The following is a 13,452-nucleotide window of genomic DNA, read 5'->3' as shown; positions in this document are numbered from 1 at the left end:
TTAGGGGAAATCGAAACGCGGGGGAACATGTAGGGCGTGGAAAAGAGGAGATTAACATTGGGTGCGCGGGGATCAGTGCGCCCGGCCTGAAATTCTTCGTCTTTTTCCCCATGGGGAGGGACCTTGAGGGGCCCCCAGGTTTCACGGTCACTATTCTTATTATTAGCCGTTTCTATTTGGCTTTGAAGTTGCGCCATGTGTGTTGCGCCCGCGGATTGCCGAACCCAGCATATTCATAAGCGTAATGGATCGCCCGCCCGCAAATCAGAGTCTTTGACGCATCGCGGTCCGCGTCGACGCGTGTGGCTTTTTCGCCCCGGGGGGTTCCGCTGCCTGCGCCCGCCCTTTAGACCGTCTGGAAACGATCTAGAAGCCCGACATTCTATGGGGCTCGAGGTCGCTTCCGTCACTATTCTTCGAAATAGGCCCGTCATGATTTCCCAGCCGCCTCGGATCTCGACGTTGTTGTCTCTCGTATTGCAACCTAATCATGGGTTGGCCAAAAAGGCCCACCAACAGCAGTGTTGCATCGCAGCCTTCCCATGGTCCCTTCCCCCACTGGGGGTGGCACTTCTTTTTTTTTTTTTTTTATAAATGTTTTAATAGAGTTGTGCGCTCGAAGACCGCTAGATGTTGAAGCGTCAGCTCCATAAGTTTAACGAGCGGGCATGCAGTAGCTGGCGTTTGCAGGACTGCATGCTGCAAAGGAACGCCACCTGTCAGAGAGCAAGACAGCTGGCGTGAGAAGGTGTTGATGTGGCCTTGGAATGCTCGAGTGCAGGCACATACGGCTCGCACATTCCCACAATTCGCTGTGAAGGCGTCCAGTAGCCGTTGACCATTAACCCGAGTTGCCGACCGTGGTGCGTATCGCCGAGATGTCCAGAGGTCATTGTGCGGGCCGCTGGGTCTCCTCATATGTTACCAGCACATAACATATGCTGGTTGCATTGCGGTTGATGTGGGTGGCTGGTAGTCGTTGCGTAGCCGTGCTGTCATGTTGCAGCGCGACATGGCTGTTAGTTAGCTCGGGGCTTTGTCTTTATTTTCTTTCTTGCCCAGGATTGATTGCCGATCTGGGCGCATGCAGATACCATTCCTTATGAACAAAGAAAATTTTTTCCCTTCTTGGGCGGACGCTACTGCGCCGATTGGTCACTATGCAAGCCATCTTTTTGTGCGACTGTCGAGTCCCAAGCCGGCTGGCTTCTGGCGGCGGCGCATGGCGTGCGCCACCGCGCGGATTTCGCAGGAAATAAGTTTTTGACGGCGGCGAGACCGAAGTCGAAGGAAGGAAAAAAGCACGCTTGCTGTCTGGCCATGGTGCCATCGAAGCAGCTGCAGGATGAGATTCAGCGATGCAAGACGCAGCGTCATGCTAGGCAAGATGCAGAGCAGCAACCACCATCTGGTGTCGACTCGCAGCTTGCAATAAAACATGGCTTCTGGGAGTTGTGAGTTGTCGCTTCGAGGGCGCGCGCGGTCGTTTCCGCTATCAACGTAACAGCAGGAAGCAACAACGCCTCTACATATGGAGAAGGCCAAGGGTCCATGACTCTGCACCATCAGCTGGCGGAATCGGCAGGCGACTTCGGTCAGACGGTGGAGATAATGACGAGGGGACGCAAGGTTTTTCTTCCCATTGCAGTCATCACCCAAACCCCCACAAAGTTTTGCTGCGGGTTAGCCTGGCCTCCTAGGTACGGCGCGAACCCCCCTCATTCGAGCTCTCTATTGCCGTGTTTCCTTGGGGTATTGCACTTTCTTCGTGAGAAGTTGTCGACAGGGGTAGTTCGCTGGGTTGCTGATATTCTCTTGGTATTGGTGCTGCGGCGACGCCCAGCCTCGGACGTGGCGCACTCTGTTGTCGGACCTGGTCTTACCAGTGCCTAGTCTGGGGCTGCTGGGCTGGCCGCGTGCGTCCGGCCACAATGGCCGCCACCCGAAGAATCAATGGGCGGCGCCGCCGCTGGTCCGACTCGGCGACAAAAGCGTGTCTCACACTTCGGCGTGGCTGCAAACGTAGCTGCAACCAAAGCACAGTAGACTTTGGACCGAGCCGCCGTGGCGATGGCGCTATCAAAACTCTTTCACCAGCTGCGGGCTTCTTCTCCCTCCTCTTATCGTAGAGTGGAGGACCCCTTGTAAAAATAATCCTTCTTCGCCATCCTCGTACTGCAAAAAACACCAAACCACCCCCTGGTCCCCTCCCCTCCCCTCCGTTCTGTTGCTCTTAGTCGTGACGGTATCCGCTTTGCTTCTAGGTCTCTCCACTCGGACCATCGCGGAGCAATACTGCACTGCACTGCAGTCCAAGGTGCGTGCCAGGTTCCTGCACTGCGACCACGGGGATTTTCTCGGCCCTAGTTAGTGCTGAAGTCTGATGAATAGATAGATACCGGCAGTCCCTCCACCCTCACGCACCTCTTTTCCCCCATTGTCCTTCTTCATTCTCTCACTGCCCATTCGCTGTTGTTCAGTATTGGTTGCTGGCCTCTGAGCCCCTCGCTACTGCCGTCTGCGTCTCTCGGATCAGCCAAGCACAGCACAAACTGGCACACCGAATTTTTTTCCTCACCTACCCACCGTCAAATTCGACTCCTCCACCTCGCGTGACTCAACGAGAGTTCACGACACCCTACAACCCGAATATTAATACCACACATCGATCGCATCGCATCTGACTGGTCGATTGCCATGGCTCTAGGTCTTTCGGGCAACTCTGCCTCCTCTTCGGAGCCCTCCCCGCGTGGGAGCAACGAGAAGAAGCAACCTCAGGGCAACGAAAAGTCCGTCTTCGTCGATGGCGCTGCCGATATCGAGACCGGGTCAACCGGTGAAGCCCTGAGCCGCGACCTTCATGGGCGCCATCTTCAGTTCATCGCTATCGGTGCTGCTCTGGGAACTGGCCTATTCATTGGTATTGGCTCGGCCTTGGCCATTGCTGGCCCTGGCTCGCTGCTCATCGCGTTCCTTTTCGTCGGCCTCATTGTCTACTCTGTCATGGTAGCTCTCGGTGAAATCGCCTCGTACCTGCCTGTCGCTGGTAGCTTTACCGTGTATGCCGGACGTTTTGTTGATCCCACCCTCGGCTTCTCCATGGGCTGGATTTACTGGTTCAGCTGGGTCATCACTTTCGGTTTAGAGTTGACTGCTGCTGGTCTCATTATCCAGTACTGGAATTCAACCCTCAGCATCGGCATTTGGATTGCTGTCTTTGGCGTAATCTTCACGCTCGCCAACTTCTTGCCCATCCGTTGGTTTGGAGAGGTTGAAATGTATCTCTCAAGTATCAAAGTTGTCACCGTGGTGGGCTTTGTCATTTTTGCAATTTGCGTCAATGCTGGAACTGGACGCGAAGGCTATATCGGCTTCAAATACTGGCGCGAACCCGGCGCCTTCAATGAAGCCTTTGCTAGCGGCGACACCGGCCGGTTTGTCGCTTTCTGGGCGACACTTATTACCGCAGGCTTCAGCTTCCAGGGAACAGAGCTGGTTGCTGTCGGCGCGGGTGAGACAGCGAACCCACGCAAGACGATCCCTTCGGCAATTCGTTGGACGTACTGGGGTATCTTCAGTCTTTTCATCGCCACCGTGTTCTTTGTCGGTATCAACGTCCCATACACTGATGATAGGCTCAACAGTGACGCACATGACGCCAGTGCGTCGCCGCTGGTCCTAGTTGCGATTCGAGCTGGTGTGTCGGTCGTGCCCGACATCATCAACGCTGTCCTGCTCACCGCCGTACTATCTGCCGCCAACTCAGACCTGTACTCGAGCAGTCGTATTCTCATCGGTCTTGCCGAAGATGGCCATGCGCCTCGAATCTTCAAGCGAACCAACAGATTCGGAACCCCGTATTACTCAGTCGGATTCTGCTGCATGTTCGGCTGCCTTGGATTCCTCAATCTTAGCTCAAGTGGCAAGGAAGTCTTCGACTGGCTGCTCAGCATCACCTCGGTTGCGGGCTTCATTACCTGGTCGCTGATCAACTACTGCCACATCCGATTTATGAAGGCGCTCAAGGCGCAGAACGTCGACCGCAGCACGCTGCCATATGTCGCGCCATTCCAGCCCTACCTCTCGTGGTTCGGCCTTTTCTTCAATATTCTGATCATTCTGACTAGTGGTTTCACCGTGTTCATTAAGTGGAATACGAGCAACTTCTTTGCTGCATACGTCAGTGTGCTCATCTTTGTGGTGTTTTATGTTGTTCACAAGGCGGTTTATCGCACCAAGGTTGTACCGTTGACAGAGGTTGATTTGGTCAAGGGCCGATCCCAGTAAACTGGAGGCCTCTTTGCGACAAAGGAGGAAGATGATGTTTCATGGTACCTCATAAGTGCCGCGGATTTGTATATTTATTGATTTCTCGCAAAGTCTTATCCTTGTTAGCATTTTTTTAGGCAGCAGTTGTTAGCATGGCTATTGATGTGGTCGTTGGATATTTTGTAGTAATGATACCTGATGTTAATTGTAGCTTCCTTTGCGGCTTTGCTGTGCTGCGGCTGTTTTGGCAAACAAAAAGTTGTATGCGTGGTTTATGTTCTACAAACACGGTCGAGTTCACCTTGTCCATCAGCTGAGCCACTTCGGCGAGGCTGTGGTGGCGTGGGCATGCCGTTTGTCCGGATGTCGGTCCGCCAACGCCGTCTGCCAGCTGGCAGAAACGAAATGGAACGGTAGCGAGCGGCGGGACTCGCTTGGATTTGTTTCGACCGAAAATACTATGGATTCTACGTTTCACATGCAAAAAACAGCCTGGAATACTCCCATTTCAATAACTACGGATTTTTGTTGAGGCGGAATAGTGGTTCCTGAATAAGATTGTTCCAGGGCGAAACCAAACGCTAGGCCCAAGATGGCATGGTGTACGAGAGAACGGATGCAGCGACGAAGGATGCTGCGTGACGAGGAGCGACGAATTCAAGACGAATGCAAGGCTACCCGGTTGCGCAACTTGGTTATTTTCGGTGAGGGGAACACAAGATGAAATGTGTCTCACTGAAAGCCTCGTTTCAGCGGACTATCGCGTGCGCCACGAGCTGGCGATAGAATACTGCAACTGCCAACTGATAGCGCCAACTCTGAGATCAGCTAGTGCATGGAGAGCGCCACCCTGCAGCTTGCAGTGTCAAGGTTGTAACAACAGAACCAGATGGCTGTGCCTGTGCTGAAGCATATAGACTCATGCCTCGCTTGAGGCGGACGGCCTGTCGCGGCTGGGTTGGGGGATCAAGCCGGCGTCCCCCCTCTAGGCGACGACCCGAGATGGAAAGGGTGCGCGGGGAGCAACACGCCAATCGAGACTCAGCTGGACGCGGGGTACAACGGTGAGACAAGTGACCGGTTGCGCATCTTAGGTTGCCTGGTTGGGTATTGATGCAGTGATAGGGAGTACGGCGCAGAATTCTAATAATGATGTTGTGGTGCTTATCCTTGTTATCAACCCAGACATCACCACCAGGATAGGTAGAATATTGACCGACCTGGTTTTTGTTGAACAAATCACGGCCAATCTATTGCATGTGATTTTCAGCTAACACTCCACAGACCCATCCATCCATCCTCCGACGAACCCAATTCTCCGTACAGGTCAAGCCCTCCTCTGGCACGATTACAGAGCCGATCCTTTTAAATCCCAGGAAGCCGCAAACAACTTTCGGAATCTAACTATCCCTTGTGTGTTTTTTGACTTCAGTCTCTGCCATAGTATCTTGTATGTACGTCACCGCCACTACCCCTCGTCTATTTTCGCCCTTGCCCCTTGTCTAGACCAACTGCTACCCCTTGTCCTGTCGCGTGACGACTTGCCAGAAATTGCACACTAGGCCTCCTTGCCACACCGACACCTCGAGGCTAACTCATCTTTTCTTGTTCTTTCTTTTTTGCAGATTCTCGGTCTGTATTACTGGCCCCGAGCATAGCCAGAATATCTCCCCGGACTTGCCCGCTTGTTTTTTGGTTCTTCTGTGGTGCCACTGGCTGGGGGACGCGGCGACTTACTATAAGAGGACTATCCCCTCCACAAGCACGCCTTCGCTCAACAACTTTTTCTCCTGATAGCAATTGTCCGCAACCATGCCCTACATCGACACGAACAAGGACTTGGCTGCTCAGTTTGAGCTCCAGGCTCAGTCGACGCCTGAAGCAATCGCCCTCGAAGACGGGAACCGCACTCTTACATACGCCCAGCTCGACAGCGAGACATGGGCACTGGCAGACCGCCTGCGCAATTACGGCATTGGCCGTGATAGCCTTGTCGGCGTGCTCATGGGGCGCTGCGCCGACAATGTCATTGCCTCGCTCGCCGCACTTCGAGCGGGTGGTGCGTTTTTGGTTTTGGAGCTCGCCTACCCCTCTGCTCTGCTCCGCGACGTGGTCGAGGATGCGCAACCCACCGTCATTATTACGCAGAAAGCCCATGCCGGCCAGATCAAGTCGGATATCCCCGTCATTATCATCGACCAACCCGAGGGGGTCGCAAATGGCCATCCCGAGATACCAATTGTCGACAAGCGCCCGCTCCCCGATGACGACGACCTCGATCGCTTGGCGTTTGTCTCGTATTCCTCTGGAACTACAGGCAAACCCAAAGGTATCGCCAACCCTCACAGAGCCGCAATTACCTCCTACAACGCGAGGTTCGGTGTTTCCGACCTGCAGCCTGGCGATCGGGTTGCCTGCAACGTCTTCTTCGTCTGGGAGATGCTCCGACCGCTGCTCCGTGGCGCAACGACCGTCGCAATCCCCGATAGCGCTAGCTACGACCCAATTGCTCTCGTTGAGCTTCTCTCCTCCCGCAAAATAACTGATACCCTCATGACCCCCACCCTACTCGCCACAGTCCTCTCGCGGCACCCGAACCTGGGCGAAAAAGTACCCCACCTCAAGTCTCTTTGGCTCAACGGTGAGGTCGTCACGACCGACCTTTGCCGGCGTGCATTTGCTGCCATTCCGAATATTCGTCTTCTCAATGTCTACAGTGCGAGCGAAACCCACGAAGCTGCCGTCGGCGACATTAAAACATTTATCGACTATGAGGCGCGCGTTTGCCCCGTCGGCCCTCCCACCGATCCCGAGCACACGTACATTCTCGATGAGGCTGGCAACCGAGTTGCGCCGGGCGTCAGCGGCGAATTGTACGTTGGTGGTGAGATGCTCGCCCGCGGATACCTCAACCTACCCGAGACTACTCAGAAGGCTTTCCAGCAAAATCCTTTCGAGCACAATCCCAATGCACGCATGTACCGCACCGGTGATATCGCCCGTATTTTGCAATCTGGGCTGCTGGAAATTACCGGTCGCGTCGGTGGTATGATCAAGACACGAGGATACACTGTGCAGCCGGCTGCTGTTGAAGCTAGCATCGTTAAGCACTTGGCGGTTCGCGATTGCGCCGTCGTTGCGACCGGAGAGGGCCTGCAGCGCCAGCTTGTGGCCTACTTTGTCCCGGAAACCAAGGATATTTCCGGACGCACCATTGTGGTCATTGACGACTCAGGATATAGCCCTGTGGCACGACGTGCGCTCACGGACCATTTGGCGCACTACATGATCCCGCCTCTGTGGGTTGAGCTGGTCGAATTACCGACCCACGGGGTCTCGGGCAAAACCGATCTGAAAGCGCTGCCACCGCCGCCCTCGCCAAAGACGCCGCCGCGCCAGAAGAAGCCGGAAACCAACGTGCGAGTCAAGATGGAAACAATTGTGCAAATTTGGGCGGCTGCGCTCGGCATGCCAGAAACCGCTATTGATCCCAAGCTCGACTTTTTCGACCTCGGTGGACATTCCCTCATCCTTGCGGACCTGGCCAATCGCCTATCCAAGGCTTTTGGCTTCCCGGTGCCTCTAGCTCCGCTCGCTGGTAACCCGACGCTGGAGGGCCACCTCGCAGCGGTCAAGGCCGCTCGCGATGGTCACACCGCGGCTGTGCAGGCCGACTTACCGGCTGTTCTTGCTGCCGATTGCGCCCTGCCAGATGACATCCAAGCTCCTGCCGGTTCCAAGATGTGCCGACTGCGCGATGCAGAGACTGTGTTGTTGACGGGCTCCACTGGCTATCTTGGTGCATTTTTGCTCAAGTCTCTGCTCGAGAATACCACGGCCAACATCATTTGTCTTGTGCGATTCACCGAGCCTACAGATGATTGCAGACCGGCTGGTATTGCCCGTGTACGCAAGAACTTGATTGATCTCGGCATCTGGGAAGACTCCATGTTGGATCGCATCGACATCTTCCCCGGCAACCTGGCACGAAAGCGTCTTGGTCTGTCGCCAGAGATGTTTGACGACCTCGCGTCTCGCGCGCAAGTAATCATTCACGCGGCTGCTACTGTCAACCTCGTGTATCCGTATGCTGCCCTCCGCAATGCCAACGTTGGCGGTACTCGAGAGATGCTGCGTCTTGCCTCTCGACACGGAGCAACTCTCCATCACATTTCCACCAACGGCGTGCTCCCGCCCTCGGTTGAGGGATGGTCGGAGGACACCATGATCGACATTGGTCTTGTTCCTACAGACCTTCTCGACGGCTACGGTCAAACCAAGTGGGTTGCAGAAAAGCTCGTGTATGAGGCAGGACGTCGTGGCGTGCCCGTCAAAGTCTATCGTCCCGGCACGATCAGTGGACACTCAACCACTGGCGCCACAAACACCTACGATCTGCTCAACGCTCTCATTGTCGAGTCGCTGCATCTCGGCCACGTTCCCGACGTCGATGGTTGGTTTGCGGAGATGACGCCTGTCGACTTTGTCAGTGATGCTATTACGACTCTGGCGAACCATGATGATGCCAATCAGGGCGTGTATCATGTGGGCGATTCCAAACCTCCGACTGCGGCAAAGATCTTTGAGTGCCTGAATGAGCTTGGGTACGACACCAAGAAGCTCCCGTGGGATGAGTGGGTGGCGATGTGGCAGGAAAAGCGTGGCTCCAATAAGGGCGACGAGCCATTCACTGTCGACATCCTTCGAGGTGGTATGCCCACGGTCGAAGCACTCCAGTGCGTAATGGTCCTCAAGGACGATCAGACCCAAGAAGCACTTGACTTGTACGGAATGAAGCGGCCAAGCATTGATGCGGCTCTCTGGAACACTTATGCCAAGCACTTTTACGCCCGTGGCTGGCTGCCTCACCCGCCCCGCCCCAAGACTAATGGTGCCAACGGCATCAACGGCATGAGTGGCCTGAGCCTGAGAACCAAGGGTCGCCTTGCTGGCAAGGTGGCTGTCGTTACGGGTGCTTCCTCGGGCATCGGTGCGGCCGTAGCAGCGGGTCTTGCCAAGGAGGGTGCTCACGTGGCCCTTGCCGCCCGTCGTCTGGATGCGCTCGAGACAATCAAGAAGAAGGTCCTCGTGCATGGCGGGAAGGTCCTCACTCACAAGACGGATGTCACCAAGAAGGAAGATGTCGAGTCGCTGATGAAGACTGTGCAAGAGAAGCTCGGTCCGATTGACATCCTCGTCAGCTGCGCCGGCGTCATGTACTTTACCATGATGGCCAACGTGCAGACGGACGAGTGGGAGCGCACCGTCGACGTGAACTGCAAAGGTCTCCTGCACTGCTTGTCAAGCACGGTGCCGGGCATGCTGCAGCGCGGCGGTGGCCAGATCGTGGCGATCTCGTCGGACGCCGGGCGCAAGGTGTTCCCCGGGCTAGGCGTCTACTCGGCGAGCAAATTCTTCGTGGAGGCGACGCTGCAGAGTCTGCGACTGGAGACGGCCGGGACGGGCCTGCGGGTGACGTCCGTCCAGCCGGGCAACACGGAGACGGACCTCCTGGGCATGTCGACGGATAAGGAGGCCATCAAGAAGTATGGCGAGCCGACGGGAGCCAAGGTGCTGGACCCCACCGACGTCGCGTCGTCGATCGTGTACGCCGTCTGCCAGCCGCCTCACGTGGCCGTCAATGAGGTTCTGATTGAGCCTCGCGACGAGCCTATTTAATGAATTGGATGAGGAGGAATAGAAGTGTAAACTGAAGTAATTTAATTTGATTTTAAATACTATGACAAATGCATGTACGGCGTATCGTCACTATGTCACTACGTACAACTATCTCACCGCCTGTCTGAACTACGTCTTGACGTGTGCCAAAAGAATGGATAATAGCATGACAATGTGACTCTCGCTTTCAACAACCCCCCTGCATCGAGTTTCATTCAGTCCGCCTATTCTGGTGGTGGACCCTGAAATAAGACTGCTTGGTGGAGAGAGGACAAGGGGTATGTGTGTCTTGTGTCGGCCGGACCTTTTTTCATTATCATTTGCAGTTCACACAAAACTGGGTAGTGTTTTGATAGACGGAAATGCCAACTATTCAACTATCCGGTTGCTATTGTCAGATAACAATGTATGCCAAGGGACTGGTTTGACGCCGGATGGAAGCTCGGAAGCATCGGGGCGTGACATGGCTCATTTACAGTCCCCATGCTCATTTGCATGATCTTGGACCCTCCCTGTCTAAAGAAATGTTGTCATGAAAATAAATTCTGGGCCCATCGGATTGAAAGCGACAGTTGAAGACAATGGAAATAGTGACAGCATGCCATGTTCCGTCGGACAACCGAGAGGTACAAAGTATGAATAATGATGAATCCGAGGGACAGAACAGAGTGACGGCAGCTTATTATTATTCCTATTACAAAGTATCTATTTGTCCAGTCTTCCCCTTTTGTCCTGAGGACCCCTGGCTTGTCTGCCCGGGGTGCTGCGGGCCTACGTCACGCTAGACCTGGTTCATGAACCATGGTCATTTTGATAGTGTACGAATTAGCATCTACGGGATAAAACAATATTTCGAGTACCTCTACGTAATTTCCCTGGCCATGAGCTATTATGAGGTATAGCTGCATGCGGGGGGTCAGTATTCGCATGTCGCTTGCTTGTCGACGTTGTGTTTTAGTTAGCTTCTGCATAAACCTGCTGTAACTGGCGATCCCAGCATATCCGATTCCCTGGTGCAAACGGCAAGCTTGCTTTCTTGACATTACGGCCTTCCAAGGTGACGGGTGTTGTTCTCTCCTTACGAAGCGTGGCCAGACCAGGGTCGAACCGATTTTCCGAGCCAGAGCAGAGCATCATTGCAAGCAGACGCAGACATTGCCCTAGCTTTCCCGAAAACGACGAGCTACAGGATGCCATCGAAACACACAGCTGCTGCGGCCGCAGCGGTGCTGCTCTCCATTGGGGGAGCAGCCGCGAACCGACCCGACAGTACCAGGAACGCGGCCTTTGGCAACGGAACGAACGGCCTGGCCCAGCAGAGATTCCGATCGAGCGACGTTGTCGCCCCCGTGCTGCAAGTGACCTCGTGGGACAAGAGCCAGACGGACGACTCCTCTTACATCTTCATCGGCGCCTCCTCGCACGACAAGACCAAGGCCGCGCCGATGATCCTCAGCGGCAAGGACCTGAGCCTCGTGTACGCCGACCAGCAATACGGCGAGGTGTACGCTTCCTCGGTGCAGACATTCAACGGCAGCAAATACCTGACCTTTTGGGAGGCCTCGGGTGGTGCGGGTGGCAACCGCAGCGGCGACGGCCACTGGCTCATGTACGACAGCAAGTACGAGCTCAAGTACAACTTCACCGCCAAGGGCTCGCGGGACCTCCGGGACGATGTGCCGGACATGCGGGTGACGCGGGACGACACGGTCCTGCTGGCCACCTACGAGACGGTGAGCTGGGACTGCTCGGCGGTCGGCGGCCCGGCGGATGCACCGCTCCAGGACAGCGGCTTCCAGGAGATTGATCCCGCCACGAACGAGGTGCTCTTCGCGTGGAGCGCTCGCGAGCACTTTAACCTCGGCGACTCCTTCGCCACGTACGACACGGACTTTGGCGTGGGCTCCCCTGCAGGGTTTGACTTTTTCCACCTGACCTCTGTCGAAAAGGTACGTAACGCGGCTGATTCAACGAACCTCGTGGAACGATTGCTGATACAGGATCAGTCGGAGGACGGAAACTACCTGGTTTCCAGCAGCCACCTGTCCGCCCTCGCCATGATTGACGGCCGGGATGGGCACGTCGTCTGGACCCTGGGCGGCAAGAACAGTGACTTCAAGGACATGCACGGCGGCAACGCGACGGCTTTTGCCTGGCAGCACGACGCCCAGCTGGTCGGCGGCGACGAGGTCGTGCTGTTTGACAACCACGGGCGGTCGTCGACGGGGCGCCCCGCCGCCTCAAGAGGTCTGCGGCTGCGGCTCGATCTGGAGCAGAAGACGGTCGAGCTCGTCAAGGAGTTCCACCGCCCCGAGGGCGGCGTCAGGTCAGGTAGCGGCGGTGGCGTGCAGCTGCTCAAGGAGGGCCACGCCATGGTCGCGTGGGGGGGGTCCGACGGCAGCCCAGCAGCCGCCTTTGTCGAGTATAACAAGGCCGGGCAGCCCGTCATGGACGTCCGACTCGGCTCCGACGACGACGCCAGCATCACGACGCACGACGCGACGTACCGCGTCAGCCGCCACCGATGGCAGGGCGAGCCGACCTGGCCGCCCAGCGTCGCCGTCGACGCGCCCTCCGGAAGCACCGCCGGCGCCACCGTGTACGTCTCCTGGAACGGCGCCACCGACGTCTCCCACTGGGCCATTGTGAGTCTTTTCTTTTCCTCCCCCCGGGTCGCTTTTCTTCTGACACTCTTAGCTCGCCTCGGACACCCCCGACACGGTCAGCCACTACAAGAACGTCATCGCGCGGGCGAACCGCACCGGCTTCGAGACGCAAATCACCCTCGACAACGGCGAAGGCGGGGTCTCGCGGCGTTACATTGGCGCGGCGGCGCTGTCGGCGGCGGGCGATGTCATGGGCGCGTCGTTTGTGTACGACATGCGCACGGGCAGGGCGGTGATGCAGGCGAGCGGCATCACGACGGTCAACCCGCCGGTCAAGGCGACGGCGGCGGCTGGCGCGATGGGCGGCTCCATATTTGGCGTCTCGATGCTGTTTTACATTGTCAACTACTTTTGGCGGCGAAAGGGCGGCGGCTCCTCGGCGGCGCAGGCGGCAGCGGATCACGGCGCCTACGAAAAGGTCGGCAGCGCGGTTTGAAAAAAGTCTAATCTGCACGGCATTTGCATTTGCATTCGTTTTTCTACTCATCTGGCTTTCCGGCGTTGGATACCAATTGCATTCTTTTCATTTCTCTTTTTTACCTGTTTCTTGTGGCGTTGGATCAAGGTCACGGCATCATCTAGACCAAGACAGAGACGTTGGCAATCAAAGCCAATGTCTGACGTCTTTATCATTCATTCCTTCTTACCGAAAGATTTATGCTACCATATCATGTTAATATCTACCACCTTGGTTTCTTTTCCGTTCGTCTTCTTCCTCAACTACTATGAGTCTTAATAACCGCCGCCAAGCCCACGTGCTGGCAGCTCAGTCTAGCGGCAAGCCACCGAATTGCGCAATAGAGTCAACCCCGTGCTGGAAACCTCAACTTTTTCAAGC

General features: G+C 55.8%; 3 protein-coding genes across 3 annotated transcripts; all 3 read left to right on the top strand.

Moving 5' to 3' along the window:
- Positions 1-2,697: 2,697 nt before the first annotated feature.
- ISF_01377 (Amino acid/polyamine transporter I) lies at positions 2,698-4,287 on the top strand (the record flags this gene model as incomplete). The annotated part of the gene is made up of 1 exon (XM_018844984.1): positions 2,698-4,287. One exon carries the CDS (start codon positions 2,698-2,700, stop codon positions 4,285-4,287), a length of 1,590 nt encoding a protein of 529 aa, XP_018707750.1.
- A 1,794-nt stretch (positions 4,288-6,081) lies between these two features.
- ISF_01376 (Thioester reductase) lies at positions 6,082-9,948 on the top strand (the record flags this gene model as incomplete). Its single annotated transcript, XM_018844983.1, has 1 exon — positions 6,082-9,948. The coding sequence occupies one exon, from the start codon at positions 6,082-6,084 to the stop codon at positions 9,946-9,948; it is 3,867 nt and encodes a 1,288-aa protein (XP_018707749.1).
- Positions 9,949-11,138: 1,190 nt separating this feature from the next.
- Positions 11,139-13,050, top strand: ISF_01375 (Arylsulfotransferase; the record flags this gene model as incomplete). The annotated part of the gene is made up of 3 exons (XM_018844982.1): positions 11,139-11,897; positions 11,955-12,593; positions 12,646-13,050. The coding sequence occupies 3 exons, from the start codon at positions 11,139-11,141 to the stop codon at positions 13,048-13,050; spliced, it is 1,803 nt and encodes a 600-aa protein (XP_018707748.1).
- Positions 13,051-13,452: the final 402 nt, after the last annotated feature.

The sequence above is a fragment of the Cordyceps fumosorosea genome (genome assembly GCF_001636725.1).
Source record: "Cordyceps fumosorosea ARSEF 2679 chromosome Unknown scaffold_2, whole genome shotgun sequence".
Taxonomy (NCBI): Eukaryota; Fungi; Ascomycota; class Sordariomycetes; order Hypocreales; family Cordycipitaceae; genus Cordyceps; species Cordyceps fumosorosea.
Note: the sequence above shows the minus strand (reverse complement) of the source record. Positions and strands in the feature narration are given on the sequence as shown.